Source organism: Malania oleifera, chromosome 4 (genome assembly GCF_029873635.1).
Source record: "Malania oleifera isolate guangnan ecotype guangnan chromosome 4, ASM2987363v1, whole genome shotgun sequence".
In the NCBI taxonomy this organism is placed as follows: Eukaryota; Viridiplantae; Streptophyta; class Magnoliopsida; order Santalales; family Ximeniaceae; genus Malania; species Malania oleifera.
The window spans coordinates 118,722,530-118,738,468 of NC_080420.1; the positions used below are offsets into that span (position 1 = coordinate 118,722,530).

The window sequence follows — 15,939 nt, forward strand, 5'->3', positions numbered from 1 at the left end:
TATAGAGTTTCATTAAAATTTATACATTCAAATTCAAAAATATGAAATTCATACTTGAACATAGCAAAGCATGCTTTAGCATCTTTAAACCCTCTTCAGCATTTGCCTCCAATGTCTGGGGAAATTGAACATGGTATCCACCGTAAGAGTGTATGAAAAAATATTGTAGTTCAACTTCATAGCTTAGACCATTTTCTCTGTACTTACAGCACACGTCATCCAAGTTATATGCTATAAACCTAGCTTAAGATTGAATGCACTAACAAGTCTTTGCCCAGATGATTATTATCCAAAAAAAATGGATGCCACTTCATATGCAAAAAAAATACACTTTCATCAGAAAACAAGAGGCGGGTTCACCCTGAATTAGTAATTGCAAATGGATCACTAGTTAGCAGATACATAAGTAGCCAAAAGGCCATCCAAAATGAAAAAACAAAATCTCCAATCCTGCATGCGAGAAGAGTGTGTGTGATATTTGCTAATCTACAAATTTTTTTGTACTTTCCATTGCAATTAACTCATCAGCAAGCTTCAATGGCTCCATAAATTTGGTTCTGGGTGGAATAAGAAGGCTTCCCTATTATGATGCCCATCCATTGACAGATTCAAACTCCACTACAACTTGAGGAAGCTCTCTCCCCCTTGAGCAGCAAGAAATCATCAAATAAACCCTTTCCACTAATTAGACCTTCCCAGCTTTAGGGAGCTGTTCAAGCAAAACCCAGAATGGAAGATCAGATTATTTTACTGAATTTTCACTTCAGTTAAATGAAAACAAGAAAGAGAAGGAGAAATTCCAACACCAGTAGATGTCATGAATCACAGTACAATCAACAGTATACCAAGCCAGAAGAAAATAAAAAATTGTGTGCACACCTTCTTGAAATTCATCTTAGATGTGTTCGATCCACTTGATGACGGCTTATTTTCAACAGGTTTCAATATCTCAAACGAACAAACTAGAGCTTCATCAACACTCAACAATGCACCTGCATTGTCAAATTCCCCACCATAGTTTGGAGCTGAAAATATTGTGACCAATCTTCGTTTAGCAAAGAATTCATATCCATCCTCCACTACCTGCAGTTTAGCAGAAAAAAAAAATCATAATTTGGTCCACCTGGATGCATTATACTTTTACACAGAAGGGACAGTAGAAGTGCCAACAATACAATAAAAGGTTCAACTGATGATTTTTTCTTTCTTTTTCTTGTTTTTGGTGCCACACTCACTGCAGGGAGTTTACCTCAATATTTACCATTGTCAATATTGTACTGATCAGTATAACGCTTGCAGCATTTTTTATTTTGGTAAAATAACAAATATTACTAAAATTACATTGATATGGGATTCTTTACAACAGGCAGGCTTAAAAGAGCTCATATTCTACGCAGAGAAGGAAGAATAGTTATTAAAAAATTCTGCCAGATCAGTGAGAAGTTGGTTACCTGATGACCTCGGCAAATGAGGTCGAGATCATTCTTATCCAAAAACTCAGCAACCCTATCAGGTCCAAAAGTACACGAAACACCTCTATCACTTTCTGACCATCCCTCAGCCCTTGGATCAGGATCAGACCAGAGCAGATCGCATAGAAGACCACTATCAGGAACATCAGTGGGCCTCTGGATTTCCTTTATTTGATCCAAACTTTGCAACTCTGGAGACAAACCCCCATGCATACAAAGTATCTTTCCATCAATGAGAGCAGCCACCGGCAAACAATTAAAGCAGTCTGTGAATATCTTCCAAAGACGAACATTAAACCTCCTTTTACACTCATCATAAAAACCGTAGATCCGATTGATTTTTGCATCTTCATGGTTTCCCCGTAATAAGAAAATTTTGTTGGGATATCTAATTTTGTAGGCCAGGAGCAAACAAATGGTCTCCAAACTTTGCTTGCCTCTATCTACATAATCCCCAAGAAAGAGGTAGTTTGCTGCAGGCGGGTAGCCACCATATTCAAAGAGTCTCAAAAGATCTTGGTATTGTCCATGTATATCACCTGCAAAGGGCCTCCAATATTAGAAAGACGCAATAGCATAATAATAATAAATAAATTAATAAATAAATAAGAACAACTGCATGCTGTGATAATGCAGCAAACAAAGTATAGCACAGGGGAGCAAATCTAGCCCACTGCATTTCTGGCCTGTGCAAATGAGCTGAAGTGGCCACAGATAAGAGTTCAAATTCATATTAATTCAAAAGGTGAAACCAACACTACAGAGTAAGGATAATCAAGTCATGTTCTCTCCTTTTCAGTGGGTTTGTGCAAAGCAAGACGCTAATAGAACCTCCAAAATTGCCAAGATCCACCATCCAAGCATTAAAAAACTGTGCAAGACGGAACCTTGTCTAGTTCAAGCAGGATCTCAGTGTTTATATAAATAATTTCCTGGCAATAAATATCAGAGCTCTACATGTCAATCTCACAGCCATCTATCCCTCATAGCTGCAAAGGGAAGTATCTGATATAGTAAATAAGCTTGAAAATGTAATAAAAAAATTAAGTTTCAGAACATTTGAAAGGGGAACAAGAATGCAGGGACAGAGTTCTCATTTAGAATCCTTGTCCAAGTGGCAACACTGTTGGTTAGAGTCGGATGCTTCACTGAAACATTCTGCAGGGAAAACCAGATTTCCCTCTTGTTCTGCAACACATAGCTGCCAGAAAACACTAGTCGCCCAGCAAACCATAAATTGGTGCATATGTTCCAAGACATTGGACAATACTGTTCTGGAACACAAAATTAACAATCATAGGTTTAAAATTTAATATTTTCAATATGAAATTTTTAGTATTAATAACAAAGCACTGTCTCATTATAATTTATCTTTCGATCACTACTGATCTCCCACCAAAGGAATGTATTTTAAATTTAGAAACGCCAGAACATTTTCTCCCTTACATGTGTCTTGTTATTACAAATATTCACCTATATTATCTATATAAGTATACCTCTAATGTACCAGATTTTTGGAGCATGTGCGAGACCATGATTCTGTTCCTATTCCATGAATTAGGACATTCTGTTGAAGGAAAATATGACCAGTATAAAGCAAAATCAGATAGGGGTTCTCACTCAATTCCTAAATACATGAATATAACTTCTACATTTTGAATTGTGTTATTCAACATAAGTCAATTAATACAATCCAAAATCCTACTACCTTTATGAGGTCAGTCTGCAATAACAAAGAAAAGTGATTTCAAGTTCCCAAAATCCTTGTATAGCAAATAATACTATTATTTCTGCAAAGAAACCAATCTTAACCTAATTACACTCAAAATTAACTATTAAACCCATAATCTACAGCAGTAAACACTTCAATCCAATGAAAGCAGCATGTACATTCGCACAACCAAACATACAATGAACATGAATCTCGAACTTCTGCAGACCCATAAACAAGTTCTTCTCCAAGAACAACTTGAAGCAACCATCTCAGCTCCGCGTGAAAAAAAATAAATACATAGAATAAAATAAAGCAAAACATAACATAACAAAACAAACCAAATAAACCATCGGATGCTAAAAAAGATAATAAAAAAAATGTAACCTCATAATTTCATGATTTCGCGCACAAAATTCTACCGATCAATAAGTCCTACAAACTCAATCTTTATATCAGAAACCAGAGTCAGTACCACAAACCTTCAATTTTCTTTCACTTCCCTCGATTTTCTCGATAACCTAGAAAAAACATCAATAATCCGTCCAAACCCACATAAAATCTTAACCCATCTACCCAGAATCACACAAAAACAAATCATACTCCGTAAAGAGAGAGAGAGAGAGGAGAAAGAGAGAGAGGGTTTTGCTTACCGCAGATCCGAATGGGTGCGTGGAGGTTGAGGAGGTTGGGCTGAGAGAGAAAGATATGGCGGGCGTTGACGCAGAGCTGGCGGATCTCAGCTTCCATGAGCTGTACCTGCTTGCCCCCTCCTTTCCCCTCCAACAGCCGCCGAATTATGTCGTCCAGGACGACGACGTCCATCATCCCCTCAATTGTCATCATCCTCGCCGTGCGTCCTCCCCTCAATCGCGCCTTCAATTCCTTCCGCAGAGAGAACCGCCAGAGAGAGAAAATTCTAGAGAGAGAAAGCTACGAACTTCATCTGTATGAAGAAACGAGAAGAAGAATCGTGCTATTTATCTTTCCTGTCATTTTCCACTATCAATTTCAAATTCTGATCGCAATTTTTCATTACTTTATTGCAGTTATAATGCGTGGGCTGCTAGATCGTTTCTTACCTGAATCTCTCTCTCTCTCTCTCTCTCTCTCCTCTCCTGTCTGCCAACTGCCAAGAAGATTCAATACGGTTGAAACCTTCAACGCCCTTGGACTAGATGGCGCGGACTTGTACCCGGCGCACGATAGCACAACCCAGCGGCTCTTGGCTATATGGAGCGGATAGACATCGGAACGTGGTAGCAAAAGAGTGCGTCTTTGACTACGTTGCGCGAACAACTTGACCCCGGTGCATGGTAGCATAATAAACACGTGGAGACTTGTGGAGTGCTGGTCATGGGAATTGCTTTATATATATATATTTCATGTATTTGTCATTGTAAGTTTAATTACTATATATTTTTCATCATTTTTTTATCATATAAACATTGAAATTTTGGACACATAAAATGTAATAAAGGTGTTTATAAATTATGATTACTTGTGTATAATTTTTTTTGGATTACGCACCGGGTATCTACGTGTCCGTTTTATGATCCACGTGACTAATCCTGCACTCCTTGAAGTTGACCCCACAACTCCAAAGGGAGGGTAAATTCAGGAGTTCAAGGGCGGAAATGAGTTAAGGAGGGTTTGAACACCTGACCTCATGAGAAGCACTCTCGTAGCCCACACTACCACCTAAACCACACCCCGAGGGTATTGCTTGTGTATAATTGATAATATATATGATTGATTTTATGCATAATTTAGTTTAGAAGTGTTAGTAGTTAAAGTAATTATTATAATGGTTAGCCTATTATGTTATAAATCTCATTATCAATGATCCAAAAAAAATAAAAGTTAAAAAATTTACTTTTATATGATTATATTTTTTCTCAAAAGTGGTTTAGACCCACTTAATAAAACTAAAGAATTGTAATTATCAATATTTTATACCTTCAAAATTAAAAGATTTTATTAGCACAACAAGCTCCAAAGTACAATTATTTAATTTATAATTTTAAAATATAAATAAATCGAACTAACTCATCTAATTCTATTGCAAAAATTGCTGCATAACTTGATTTGATGGTAATGTATTTGAATTTGAGTCAAGTTCAAAGAGAAACAAAAATTGAAAATAAAAACCAAAAGTTAGAAACAAAAACTAAAAACTAGAAATTAGGAACATGTTTGGTTAACATGGACAAAACTAATACAAATAAAAAATATTTATTTTTTTTAAAATCAAATAATATTATAAAAATATGATTAACATAATAAAATTACAAATTATACATATTAAAAAATTACTAAAATAAAAAAATTCTATTTTCAAATTTTACTTTACAGTAAAAATTGTATTGAATATGACAATTTAAAAATAATAAAAACATTTTGTAATTGGCTTTATTACTATTTTTTGAAATCTATATAAAATTTTATTTTAATTATATTTAAATTCATATGATTATTTAATTTTATTACCAATTTAAAAGTGTATAGAATGAATAATTTAATCTAAAAAAACTATTTCTGGATATTAAAATTTCAAAACAACTTAAAACCATAAAATTTGATTTTCAGTATTTTGGCAAGTAGTTGAAAATAGAAACAGGAAACTTACAACATAAATAAACATGTTTTTTTATAATCTATTTCTTCACTAGAAAGAAACAAAAAAAGAAAATATAAAACAACTATGTCAAACAAACCCTTAATGAATCATTTGATTGTCCAACTCATAAACCTTATTAAAATTTTTAATTTTATATCCTTTTTATTGTATATTTGATAATATATATTACTTGTTTTTAATATTATATATTAAGCATTATTTTTATTTTTTTTACTAAAAGAGGACAGCACTTCCATTTATTTATTAATAAACCCTCATTTTTGGTAGAATAATACCGTGGTTACAAGATAAGCAAAAGGGAGATTACAGAAAAATAAAATAAAATCCTCCTAGAAACAACACCAGCAACTAACCAAACTAAGACAACAAACTAAACAAGACTAACAAAGAAAATAAAAACACAAAAACAATCATAAACAAATCAAAATTCACCAAACATAAACTCGAGGGTTGAACTAACGACGAATAGAAGTGAGACCCCACATATCCATTCAAAAAATACTTTTAAGCATCATTGATATATAGTTAATATTATTTTATAACCAAATCAACTTTAATAGAATCAAACTCGATTTTCAAAAATTTGTGATTTAAATTTATAGCCAAGTTGAGATGAAATCGACAAAGTTCAAGTCAACTTATAAATTTAAAATTTTCAAGAGCCCAATTGAGTTATAACCATGTAATCAAAGATAAATGAAAAATCCACAACAAAAGACATGACGATCCTCGAGCTTATGAGGGTGAGTTTGAATTCATCATCCATAATAATACACAAATCACTAATTTGAAGCATTAGCATTTACCCACCATTATCTTCAGCAGTTTACCTACCATCTAACACCTGGGAAGGATTTGTTTGGTCAAGTTTTTCTTTTTTCTGTTTGTGTTCAAAATTAATGCGGTAGCAGTGTTCCCAAACAACCGTTTGGTGGAAGGAAATGTATTCACCTAACCCATAAGGTCCAAGGAACATAGCAAAAAAATACATCATCAGTCTCCAGACCAGACAAACACTAATGCATACATGCATGCATACATACATAAACAGACATACATATAACATGCATACAATCGTGATACATAAGAAAAATGGCGTTTTAATGATTGAATGCAAGAATGGAGATTTCAAGAAGAGAGTCAATAGGGCATCATGATGCACAACTTAAAGCAGGGTAGAACTGCTAGCAAAGGAAAAAAAACAGGGCAGAACTGATTTCCATTCTGTAGAATTTTGGAGAAGCAGAAACTGAATTAAAAAATAATGGGGAGAAAAGATTTTCTGGGCAGGTATGAGCATATAATTTTTCCTATCAAGCCAAAAATGGAAGCAATCGGGTGGGTTCGGGGAAAAAAAGAAATCACTGTTCAACATACCAGCAGAAGTTCTTCAGAAAGTCATTTCTGTCATGACTTGGAAGAACTATCGCGCATTAAACTGCACACCAACCAAATGTTTCATCTTGTTCAGATATCTTACAGGAAATTACAATGCATTGTGGGAAAATCTATTCGTAATATGCATTCAACCAATTTTGCATTTCCCATTTGAGAACCTACTGAACTTTCTTTGATTAATTGCATTTTTATGCGAAAAAAGAATTCCAAACAGCCAGGAAAAAATTAATATATATATAAATAAAAAAAAAAAGATTTAAGGTTCGCATGCAACACCCCCTCCTCAAGCATATAAACACGTACAAACTCACACACATGACTCAGTCAGCAATCACTCATTCATAAAACCACCTCTTTCAGAAGTAGAAGTCAAATGTCATTATTCAAACTTCAAGCATAATAATTCTATTAAAAAGGTTTCTTTCAAAAAAATCGCAAGCAGTTACAGATAAGAATACCTGAAAAATTCATGAAAATAATATAAGCTCACGATCAATTAAGATGCAGTACAACAATGCCAACCATGGGAACTAAGTAGTCCATGTTGGTTTTTGTTGGAAGGGATTTGTGAAAATTCCCCTGCATCAACTACCATATCTCAAGTATCGGAATTTTATAGCCCAAACTCCACCTACCCAAGTACAAGTCAATGACTCTGCAATTGCTATAGTTTGTGTTAGTGTGAAATGTGAATTCCAAGATCAACTAGTCATGCAAGGCTCAACTCTGACTTGGGACTAGTTAAATACTTTAATCAATGCGATATGGGACAGCACAACTTCTTGGAAAAACTTGCACACGAACTGATTAGAAGAAGAAGACTATTCAGTTAACACTGCATTACAGTTTCAACGTCATTTTTTCCCTAAAAGAATAAATTATTTCAAAAGCCCTACCAGAAATCATTCTACCCCAAAGTTGCTCCAAAACAAAAACAAACTCATAAGAAACTGCAAATCTAGCTATTATGCATGCATATTGTTCATTAAATTGTACAGTTGAAGCCAGACCTTTCAGATAGGGCTACCACCTCCAGAATTCCAAAATTAATGACATGTATTAACAGAAAAATCCATAGGTGCAAGAACGATACAGTCACAAGGAAATTATCAAATCATCATTGAACCAATCTAATTTCTCAGCCCACACCACAAATTGAGGCAGTTAACCTCATGGATAAGTCAAGCTGATTAAGTCCTTTGATTCAGTTCATGGTATACCTTCTGCAGTCCTTACCATAATTATTTGCAGATCACAATTTAAAATCAGAGACTGAGACTTCAAAAAATATATATAAATAAATGAAAAAAGTTTAAATGAAAATATATGTGAAGTTCAAATGATAAACAAACAATTACACATGATAAGCACAAGCAAGTGAGAAGCAATGGTTTAAATTTGTCCCAGTATTTTCAAATCCAGAGCTCCCATTGCATTGATGTGCAAGGCTAATGCCTTAATGGATTGCTCAAATTTAGTTGATCATTAGGGAAAAAAACAGTTCAATTTCCTACTTAGATGGACCATACACAATCAATAAGTACTCTCCATGCATTTCTAAGCTGCAACACTCATGTATGTGCTTTTTTTTTTTGTGTAAAATCTATCACACGGTGGTTTTGTACATGCCAGTGGTAAACAAAAACATGTGAGAAGTTATATTTCAAAATTGCCTCGGTAATCTAAAAAACTAAGCTTCATCTAGCTAATGTGCAGAACTCAGGAAAAATAAGAAATGCAATGTTTATTAAGAAAATAAATGCGACACAAGCGTATGTGACATTTCTTGGTTTAAAATCCATTCAACAAAAGTTTTAAGAAGTTTATAGATGCTATCAAGACAAAATGTCGTCACTTGTCATACCATAAAAAATTACATGTAAACCAGTTATAAAGGAAACAGAAAACTATTCATCACAAGAAAAGCATCACAAGATCAAATCACAAGTGAGGGCAGCTCATGATTTGTTAGAATTTATTAAATGTGAAAAAATCAATTAACTTCAACAAATGATGGAGTGCCACATCACTTTTAAAATTTTCTTCTGATGATTTTCTTGTGATAGAAAGCAAAACTTAAAAAAAACAGGCCACCCAGTATAGCAGATCAATCCTTTTAAATAGTTATACATTGAAGTGAATGTTATCGAAGCTATGCACCACGGAAATATGTTTGGCACTTTACAATCCTAAGAAGCATGCAATTAAATAGTTTCAACTAAGCTATGGTTGTGCATGGGGCAAACATAGGCAACAGAGTTCACCGTACTGGTCATGGAACGAAATGTGATCTAGTACACCTAAATAGCAGTAAGCAAACAACCAGTAAAGCAGGTCAATAAATGCATTTATTTCGCATGAATTTGTGCCATTAATGGTATCTAACAAATAGGTTCATTATTTCACCCTCAAGAAAAAGATTTGATACTTCTAATTGATGCCGTAGGTGTGTGCATGGTCAACATAAGCAACAAAGGTAACAGGGCTAATGGTACAAGTTAGGGATCAGAACTTTCTTGTGATCATCAGCACACAGCAGAGAAAATTGTCACCAGACTACACTTTTAGTTTCTTTAGAGACTAGAGAATTGCATTTATATAACCATTTGGAGAGGAGAGCACAATTTTGGTAAACCCACCAATCCTTCAGATGTATGCCCCTCACAGAAAGTAGATCATAAGGGCATAATCCAATAATTCAAACCAATGATTGCAACCAACAAGTTCATGGACACCAATTTCCATTGACACATCCACACTGAAGGGTGTCGTAACTCATAACAACACACCTAGAAATAGGAACCCATAAGAAATCTATAATTTATCATGAAATCACTTCCCAAATTTGAGTTTCATTTAGATGGGATCCACGAATTAATTTTGCCTTTCTATCAGCTATTCTAGGATCACTACTACATCCTCATACAAACAGGCTGCAAGCTTGCCCCAGGTTATGCTGAAAAGGTAGCCCTAAGCAGATCTCAATCCCCATGACAATGCACAGGCACATGTAGGGGTAAGTCACTTAGTTAGAGAAGGTAGCTCCTATTAGTGAGGCTCAGTTAAATTAAACTCTTTAACATGGATCATTATTTGCTCGAATTTTAAGCACACAGGATTCTATTGCCGGGCATATGGCTGATGAAAGATAATCAGTTAACCTTAGAATGTCCCAAGGGCTAGCGAAAGCCACAAAATCAATGGATAATTCTACCATGTTATGTTTAACATTGCCCATGGACTTGGCTAGCTCATCGCCAATATCTTGCTGCAATGAACTACAACATTTTGTTATTATTATTTGAATCATGAACTATAAGATTATGCATCTTAACAACTAACATTTGATTAAGGTTTCAGATGCAATTTATCTGTATCTAGAAAAGCTGGATGCAAAGAATACACACAAAATTTGCATTGGGGCAAGTGTTTTCAAAAAATCATTTTTTCAAAACATAAACACCCCTAAAAATTATAGGTTTTGAGGAAACAATTTTAAGGTGTTTCCTATGTTCTCAAATACAATTTTTCAAATAATACAGAAACACAGAGTACCGGGTATAACTGTGTTGGCCTAACATGACTTTCGAATCTCGTTTGATGATAACAAATGAAGGATGATTTAACATATTATTGTTAAGTGATGATATTTCAGGAATGCTTGAATGATAAACTTCAAAAGATAAAAGGAAATGCAAGTTCAAGATCACCAAGGACCATAAAGTCACACTTATCTTCAAAGTGATCCAAAGGAAGCTCAAGTGAACTAAAATGATCAAAAGCATGTGGAAGCCTAAAGTTGCCTCAAGCTCAAAGTCTAAGAGGACTCGAAGCAAAGACTCATATGAAGACTTCAAAGCTTAAGAGTGTTTAAGGCTTTAGGATGAATCTATGCAAGTACTTCATGCTAAATATCATATGGAAATGTTTTGAAGCTCATTAGAGTTTGTCTTGGACTTAGAGATCTTGATTTAAAACCCCGGAAAATCATTTTATAAGTAACAAAGCAAGAGAGCCAAATGATTTTGAAAAATAACCTGAAAATCAGAATTTTTAACTGTTCAGGCGACTGAAGAATAACCTCAAGCGCCTGAAGATTTTCCCCAGGCGACTGAAGAATAAGTTCAGGAGCTTGAAGATTTTCCTGATGAATTTCTAAAGAGGCAGTGTAGGCTTAGGCGACTGACCCTTGTCACCTCAAGCGTCTGACCCTGTTTGCAGTTAAAATTTCACTGTTTTAATGAACCTCAGGCGATCGACCTCAAGACTTCAGGCGCCTGAACACTGTTAACGGCTATATTTTTTAAAAGTTTTAAAATTCAAAATTAAGTTTCTTGTGCCCACACTCCAAGTAAACTTAGGCAACACGAATTAACCTTTTTGTGCCAAAAATATATGTTTTCACAAATCAAACACACACCAAGCAATTAAAAATCTGCTCTCAAGCTGAAAGCTCTCTTGTTCTCTCAAAGCTTTCTCTTGCTCACTCTTGCAATCTGAGAATTACTAAAATTCTGAGCTACTAATTATTCTTCTCTGAGCACTACAATCTGAATTGTTGATTCTTATCTAAGAGAAGTAATCCAGTGAAATTGTTCTTGAGCTTCAACTCTATTTCTTTCGATATTTGTTATTGAAGTATATAGTGCTTTCAATTGTACTAACCAGCTCTATCTGAGAGCATTCTTTGTACAAAAGAAATTGTTTCTTGTTTCTTATTTCTTTAATGGTTCAGGTGATTGGATCGTTGTAACCGAGCGTGGGGTATCACTTGGAGAGGGAGCTCCACCCTAAAGGAGGGTTGTAATCGGTTTGTTCCGCCCGCAAAGGAATGAGTTAGTGGAATCCACAGGTGGTCTTGCCTAAGGCGAGGACATAGGCTGGGGATAAATCGAACCTCGTAAAAAATCTCAGTCTCACTCTCTACCTTTTTCTATTTAAATTTCAACATATATAAATTGTGTTTCAAAGTGCTGGTTCGCTGAAAAACTGGGATTGAGAAGACCTTTTAATCTAAGAAAGTACGTTGGTTAATATTTTGCAGAAACCTTAAAGGAAGTACATTGATTAACCGCTTGCGGAAATCTTAATTAAAAGGAGTGCATAAAAATTCATTCATACAAGGATACAAACTGAAATTTGGAAAAACGCTGAAATGAGAAAGTGTTGCTAGCTTTCACAAAATTGGTTAAGTATTGTGATTGGTTGATTGTTTATTATTTGGTTTGAGATTGGTGTTGTGATTGTGGTTGATTTGTTTGAATATTTAAAATCAACAACTTCCTTGTGTGATTACTAAGTAAAAAGATGTAAATTTGTAATAACACTTAAAAGAATTTTTATAAACCCAATTCACCCCCCCTCTTGGGACAACACCTTGACTTTCAATTGGAATCAGAGCCTAGTTATAGCAAATCCTAATTAGAAGCTATATAGAGGTATCAATGGCACACCTAGGTGTATCCCCTTTTGCTAAAAATCAATCCTCTACTAAACCGCCTATCTTTTGTGGTTTAAATTATACATTTTAGAAACAAAGAATGAGGATATATATTCAAACCATGAATTGGAAAGCATGGAAGGTTGTCACACATGGTGACTACATTCCTACTAAACTAGTAGAAGGTAAAGAAGTCCCTAAAGAAGAAAAAGACTTGACCAACAATGATTATAAAATGAAGCAAGTTAACTCTAGAGTCATGAATGCACTATATTGCACTTTAGACGTTAATGAGTTTAATAGGGTCATGACATGTAAGTCAGCCAAAGAAATTTGGGACAAGTTAGAAGTAACCTATGAATGAACTATAGATGTTAGAGATAGTAGAATTGACATGCTCACAAGCGAGTATGAGGCTTTTAAGATAAACCTGGATGAAACCATCACTAGTATGTACACTAAGTTCACTCACATAATAAACTCCCTCAATGCCTTAAGAAAAAATTACTCAACTTATTAAATGATCCGAAAAATCCTTAGAGGACTACCACCAATTTAGGAACCTAAGGCCACTACCATTATGGAAGGAAGAAACTTGAAAAACACCTCCTTAGATGAATTAACAGGTTCTCTACTCACATATGAGATGACAATGAATGAAAGAAATTCAGAGAACAATATTAAAAACAAGAAATCAATAGCCCTTAAGGCTAGTAAAGAAAGTTCTAGTGATAAGGATGAAGAAAATGAATTAGACAATGAAGAATTAGCCTTTATCACTAAAAGACATGGAAAATTTTTCAGGAAGAATAGAAAATTCCCTCGAAAGTTTAAAGGATAAAAAACAAACAAAGAAGAAACAAACACAAAGCAAACTAAGAACGATCCACCGACATGTTATAATTGTAAGAAGGTTGGACACATTAAACCCGATTGTCCACAGTTGAAGAAGGGCAAGAAGAAGAAAAAGAAGGCAATGAAAGCTACGTGGGACGACACAAACTCAAACGAATTGGAAGATGAATCAAATGAACAAGAAGTTGCCAACATGTGCTTTATGGCACACAATGCTGAGGTATTCTTTAGGACTACTCCATCAAAGGAAAAATGGTACTTGGACAGCGGGTGTTCAAGGCATATGACAGGACATAGAATAAAGTTCACGCCTCTAGTTCAAAAAGATGGAGGCAATGTGACATTCGGTGACAATGCCAAAGGTAAAATCGTCGGAATAGGTAAAATTGGTAAAGAACCCTCACTTACTATTTGATGATGTTTTGTTAGTTGATGGATTAAAACATAACCTTTTAGCATTAGTCAACTTGGTGACAAAGGTCTTGAAAACCTTTTAGCATTAGTCAACTTGGTGACAAAGGTCTTGACATAATCTTTAAACAAGATAAGTGTATAGTTCAAAATCCTAGAAAACATAAAATTCTATTTACAACTCTTAGAGTAAATAATGTATATTGCATAAACCTTGAAAACTTGGTCTCTCAAGATGTAACATGCTTGGCTGCCATAAACGAAGCTAGTTGGCTTTGGCATAGAAGACTAAGACATGCAAGCATGGACCTATTATCAAACTTATCTAGAAATAACTTAGTTAAAGGTTTACCAAATAAAAAATTCATAAAAGATAAAATTTGTGATGCTTACCAACTTGGAAAACAAATCAAAACAAGTTTTAAAAAGAAGAAACATTTATCTACTAGTAGACCCTTAGAACTCATCCATTTAGATTTGTTTGGTCCTACTAAAACTCAAAGCATAGGAGGTAAGTAATATGCCTTTGTTATAGTTAATGACTACTCTAGGTTCACTTGGGTATTGTTTTAGCCTCCAAGGATGAAGCTTGTAATATGTTAATTAATCTATGCAAGAAACTTAAAGATGAAAAAAGATATAATGTTTCAAATATAAGAAGTGATCAAGGAAGAGAATAACAACAAAGATGTTAATAAATTTTGCAATGAATATGGAATTAATCATAATTTTTCAGCACCTAGAACTCCACAACAAAATGGAGTTGTTGAAGGAAAGAACAGAACTCTTCAAGAAATGGCTAGAACAATGTTAAATGAACATAATCTACCAAAATACTTTTGAACTGAAGCGGTAAACATTGCATGCTATGTAATAAATAGAGTTTCAATAAGATTAAATTTGAATAAAACTCCCTATGAACTTTGGAAAGGTAGAAGGCCTAACATCTCTTATTTCCATGTTTTTTGATGTAAATGCTATGCATTAAATGATAAAGATGATTTAGGCAAATTTGATGCAAAAGTTGATGAAGGAATATTCTTAGGGTATTCATTAAAAAGCAAAGCTTATAGAATATACAACAAAAGAACTCTTACTATCTTGGAATAAATTCATGTAACATTTGATGAAGAAAGTCTATTCAATAAACCAATAAAAATTGAAGAAGTTCAAAATACTCAAAAACCAAAGACTTAGACATAGCAGAAGCAAAAGAAGAAGAAAATGAAGAAAAATCAAATAATGATGCTGTTGAAAATACTGAATTACCAAAAGAATGGAAATATGTAAAAAATCATCCAAAAGATCAAATAATTGGAGAACCATCACAAGGTATAACTACAAGATCCTCTTTGAAAAATCTACGCAATCACTATGCTTTCGTATCTCAAGAAGAACCAAAAAATATTGAAAAAGCTTTAAGTGATGATTCATGGGTAATTGTCATGCAAGAAGAATTAAATCAATTTGAAAGAAGTAAAATATGGAAATTAGTTCCCAAACCGGATAATCATTCAATCATAGGAACTAATTTCTAAAAAAGGGTGAAAATGGAATAGTGGTAAGAAATAAAGCTAGACTTGTAGCTAAAGGATATAACCAAGAAGAAGGAATAGATTATGATGAAACATTTGCTCCCGTAGCTAGAATGAGAGCAATTAGAATGCTCTTAGCTTATGCAATTCATAAGGAATTTAAATTGTATCAAATGGATGTAAAGAGTACATTTTAAGGTTTCATTAATGAAGAGGTATATGTAGAACAACCACCGGCTTTGAAGACATACATAAACCTGAATATGTGTACAAGCTAACTAAGGCCTTATATGGTTTGAAACAAGCCCCTAGGGCTTGGCATGAAAGACTTAGTGGATTCCTACTAGATAAAGGGTTTTCTAGAGGTAAGGTTGATAGTACTTTGTTTATCAAATCTAAGAACGATGACATGCTCATAATCCAAATCTATGTAGATGATATTATTTTTGGTGCAACTAATGATAATCTATATAAGG

At 34.1% G+C, this 15,939-nt stretch overlaps 1 protein-coding gene across 4 annotated transcripts; it reads right to left on the reverse strand.

Annotated features, from left to right (window-relative positions):
• Positions 1 to 339: 339 nt before the first annotated feature.
• LOC131154529 (serine/threonine-protein phosphatase PP1) lies at positions 340 to 4,413 on the reverse strand. 4 transcript variants are annotated; one of them, XM_058107355.1, is made up of 5 exons: positions 4,266 to 4,372; positions 3,837 to 4,129; positions 1,452 to 2,011; positions 880 to 1,083; positions 340 to 709 (listed from the first exon to the last, which is right to left on the reverse strand). In XM_058107355.1, exons 2-5 carry the CDS (start codon positions 4,027 to 4,029, stop codon positions 686 to 688), a joined length of 981 nt encoding a protein of 326 aa, XP_057963338.1. In that variant the 5' UTR covers positions 4,030 to 4,129; positions 4,266 to 4,372; the 3' UTR covers positions 340 to 685. The 4 variants fall into 4 exon arrangements, with proteins under 4 accessions (XP_057963338.1, XP_057963337.1, XP_057963335.1 ...); XM_058107354.1 differs by having other exon boundaries at positions 3,837 to 4,413; XM_058107352.1 differs by having other exon boundaries at positions 340 to 1,083.
• Between the last annotated feature and the right edge of the window lie 11,526 nt (positions 4,414 to 15,939).